A 4,281-nucleotide genomic window follows, 5' to 3' on the forward strand; every position below is an offset into this window, starting at 1 on the left:
ATTTGAAATGTAAATAAAGAAAATAATAATAAAAAAAAAAGATCACTATCCATATATATGCAAATTAAAATATATATCCAAATATAAACAAATGAAATTAGATCCATTTTTCACAACGGTGAATTCAAAAATGGTTTATTTGATACCTTAAGTCCTGTAAGTCCTATAACTATGAAAATACTAGCACAAAGCCCAAGACAAACTCTAAGAGATCTAAGACTAGGCAAGGCCTTCCTGAACAGTGCTCCACAAACCCAGCAAGCAATACAAGAATCAACCAAGAGCACTGCTGGAAGCATAAAAGCATCTACACAGCAAAGGGCACAGTGGAAAGAAGAGGCGCCCTACAGGCTGGATAAAACATCTGCCAGCTACATATCTGACAAAAGATTACTATATAAAGCAACATCTGAAAAAAAAAGTTCAACACCAAAAATATAGCACAAATACACAGATAAATTGGACAGTTCTCAAATTATATACAACTAGCCACTAAATATACCAAATAAAATTCAACACCTTAGCCAGCAGGGAAAAGCAACTTAAAAGTACATGGAGAGTCTATCTCACCTCAGTCAGGATAGCTACAATTAAAAAACAAACAAGAAATGCTGGCAAAGAAGCTGGAAAAGAGGAACCCTTGTACCCTGCTGATAGAATCTAAATGGTGGGAAGCATGGAAATCAGTGTGGAACATCCTAAAACACTACACAACTGCCCATGACCCCATGTCCCAGCTGTACCACACTTCCTCATATGTAGCTGACAGACTTTAAGTCTACATCACAAAGACACCTGAGTCTGTACACATCAGCCAAGACACAGAATCAGCCTAGGTGGCCATCAACAGGAGAATACACACACACACACACACATACATGCATGCGTATATATATCATACACACATAGACAGGCAGACAGACTGACAGATGAAGACAGAAAGGAGACTATGTGGGGAGAAACTGACTAAAACATGGGAAAGAGGAACAAGTGGGGAAGACAGGATAGACATGAGCAAAATATATGATCTAAATGTGTGCAGATGTCAATAATAAAACCTATTACCTCATTTTGTATACTGGCTTTCCAAATACTACAGTTACTAAAGTTATAAAAATTTTAATATATAATTTCATGTAACTTCCTTAAATACCAATTATTCTCTACCTCTTCTACAACCAAAAAGACTAGTATTTATCAAACACATCTGTAGAAGTTACATTAAAACACTCTATGCTTATTCTGACAACTAATTTAACCACAAACGTCCACAAGTTTTCATGGTATCTAAGCATGTTACCAACAGTTACACTGAAAGCAATGACTGTCAAACTTCTGGCACACAACTGTAAGCCTCTTCAGAGTAAAAGAATTTTTAGACTCCAAAACCCCTGAACTCTAGATTTGGACACCAAAGTAAGTATTGATACCAACCAAAGCACAAAGGGCCTTTATAGGAAAAGACACTGTAGACTAAAGTTTCCAGACAGTTGGCCCAACTTCAAGAACAAAGCCTTGCCACAGAAACTGGACCAACAACAGCTTCAGGCCAGAACCATGCAGACTTGAGTTACAATTGAGCTGAACTGCCTTCTCACAGCACTCCTTGCCTGGTGTCTGTACAACATTCTTCCTATTTCCAAACATCTGGAAATATCTACAAAACTTTCAATCCGAAAAGCCTTCTCACTTTCAATATTTCCTTAGACTTTTGTATTTATGGCCCTGAGACCAACATCACATCTCGAAATGTAAAGTACCTAAGAGTATGGCATGGATACTTGTTAACACAGTATCCAGCTAGAATAATTGTTGTATTAGGAAACATTGCTGTGTCTTTATCATAGGCCCTCACTGGAGTGTTCTCCACTATACCCATGCTCCCATGGCAGTTTCCAATATGCAAAATGGTTATGAAGCAGACTCATCTTTGAATGCAACACTGCTGAAACTGAGGAAGTTGGGAGTCAGCATAAACAATGTCCTGTTCAGGTGACATCATGGTTAGCTACAGGAAAAAAAACCAATGTTTTCCTCATGAAGTACAAGGTCATGATAATCAAGTGAGGAATTTCAAAGACCTTTATGTTTCATATTTAATCAGATACTTTTCCTTTTTAGGTTTTTTTTTTTAATTCCAAATATTTTATAGCAGAGTCTTCCTACAGAGCCTTAGCCAGACTAGATCCATTTTATGGATAGGGCTGACCTCAAATTTGCCACACTCCTGCTTCTGCATTTCAAGTGCTGGGATATATGTGTGCCACCACATCTAGCTACATTATTAGTGAGAATTCTATAGGAGAAACAACATTGTATTATAATGTGCAACTTCAAGAATGCACCACAAGAAGTTTGAATACTTTTTAGAAGAAAATAACTACTTATTAAATTTTGTTTGGATTATGATTGTAGAATTCTGGCAAAAATGGCTGAGCATCTTCCCTTTGGGGAAAATTGAAGTTGCAATCACTCAAAGTTCTATTTGTTCATACATGAAATCATGCATATGGTCAGAAACAAAATTTCAAAGCACCATAACAACTGTACATTGACAGAAGCTCTCTTCTATTACCTGCCATATTGTCCAGTATGTCTGAGCCCCAGTCTCCTTGGAGGACTGAAGTTAAAATGTTATCAAACAAATGCAGCTCCTTCACACCAACAATTTTGTCCCGAAACAAGCGCCGTGCTTCATAGGCTACAATTTCTAGCACATAATCTAACGGATGGTTAGAGGATCCTAAGGAAGGCAAAATGTTCTTTAATTGTAGTGATAATTAAACTATTTTCAAGTGGTCTGTTTAACATAATGTTATGAAATAAATATATGGTGAGAATCTACATACCATAATTTTGGCAGCAGGTAAATAGAAAAAAATGAAAAAAAAGTTAAAATTCATTTCTTTAATAAGCTGGTATGTTTAAAACAATATTTATAGTTGCTCAGTAAAACTATCATTTCCAAATTGCTTAATAAAATGGTTTAGCTACTAAAAGAAATGATTTTACCTTTTCTAAGATCAAATTTGCACAGTGATAAACAGGTTGCAAAAAGAATACAGTAAATTTCTATCTTTTTAATAGTAATAAACATAATGAAGCTATTTAATTTAATGTTATTATAATTACTGCCAAAATACTTATATTCCTATTATAAGTTGTAGGATAATTACACACACACACAGATCTGAAACTCACCTCCTTCTAAATCATATCTGAACAAGCCAAGAACCCACTGAGTAAGAATGCAGGGTGTGAAGAAATAGTGGCTGTACTCATCCACTGTGAATTTGGCCCGCACCTGAAAGAGAACACAATGCAGGAGTGCAGGCAACCCTCCCTCAGTGCTCGCATCCTTCTCTACATTTCCTGTTAACTTAGACTCACAGGATGGCCAATTTCTGTCTTACTTCAATAGAACTGTTCTCTTGTTTTGTTTTGTTTTGTTTTTTATTATCCTAAATAATTTACCCTATACATTTGACTTATGTGTTTGTTTTTGTGGCAGAGTCTCACACTATGGCCCAGGCTGGCCTAAAGCTCACTATGTAATGCATGGCAATCTTCTTGCCTCAATCATCCAAGGACTGGTCCACGGTTTGCATGACCATGCCCAGCACTTCGAAATACAAAGATCAGCTCATAGGTTTTAATAGACAGCCAAAGGTTGGGGTGGCATAGGGGTACAACTGCAGAAACTTTAAATAAGCTGATGAATATTATAAAGTAGCAGCTGAAGTTCTAAAGAACCCACAAAAATCAATGAACCACTCCAAAATCCAAAAGTGTTCTAGTAGTGAGAAGCAGAATAGCACTGGGCTTCAAGGCCAGCCCCACCCCACAGCCACAATCATCTTCACTGTTAACAAGTGTATGCATTTTTAAAGGGATCTTGTCCTTTCTAACTTACTCTTCCAACTTCTAGCCAGCCTTGTAAAAGCATCTTCCACAAACACTACACACACTATTCCTATTATTCCTTTTATCTTACACAATTTCACCATCAAATACTTGGTGATTTTCTAATGTTTTTTTCCCTAATTCAGATCAAATTTTCCTCATTAACTACCACACACACTAAGTTATTCAATCTGTCTAGCAGCATGTATCCTGAATATGTTGTTACTGTGGCGTCTGTCACACTATACTAACTGCAACAAGAAGGAAAAGCCAAAATCGGACAACAAAAGGAGATCAAGGGGATACAAATTGGTAAGGAAGAAGTCAAAATATCATTATTTGCAGATGATATGATGGTATACATAAGTGACCCTAAAA

At 36.6% G+C, this 4,281-nt stretch overlaps 1 protein-coding gene across 4 annotated transcripts in view; it reads right to left on the reverse strand.

Moving 5' to 3' along the window:
- The window catches only part of Dync2h1 (dynein cytoplasmic 2 heavy chain 1), a 229,073-nt gene that overhangs the window by 157,752 nt on the left and 67,040 nt on the right, over window positions 1-4,281 (reverse strand). For 2 of the 4 annotated variants that reach the window (XM_021206255.2, XM_021206253.2), the window contains exons 46-47: window positions 3,202-3,304; window positions 2,576-2,743 (exon numbers count right to left, since the gene is read on the reverse strand). In XM_021206255.2, the coding sequence (XP_021061914.1) occupies window positions 2,576-2,743; window positions 3,202-3,304 (271 nt within the window). Of the gene's footprint in view, window positions 1-2,575; window positions 2,744-2,773; window positions 2,842-3,201; window positions 3,305-4,281 lie in introns of those variants that run through there. The other 2 variants (XM_029543408.1, XM_029543409.1) reach the window with 2 other exon arrangements.

Source organism: Mus pahari, chromosome 10 (assembly GCF_900095145.1).
Source record: "Mus pahari chromosome 10, PAHARI_EIJ_v1.1, whole genome shotgun sequence".
Taxonomy (NCBI): Eukaryota; Metazoa; Chordata; class Mammalia; order Rodentia; family Muridae; genus Mus; species Mus pahari.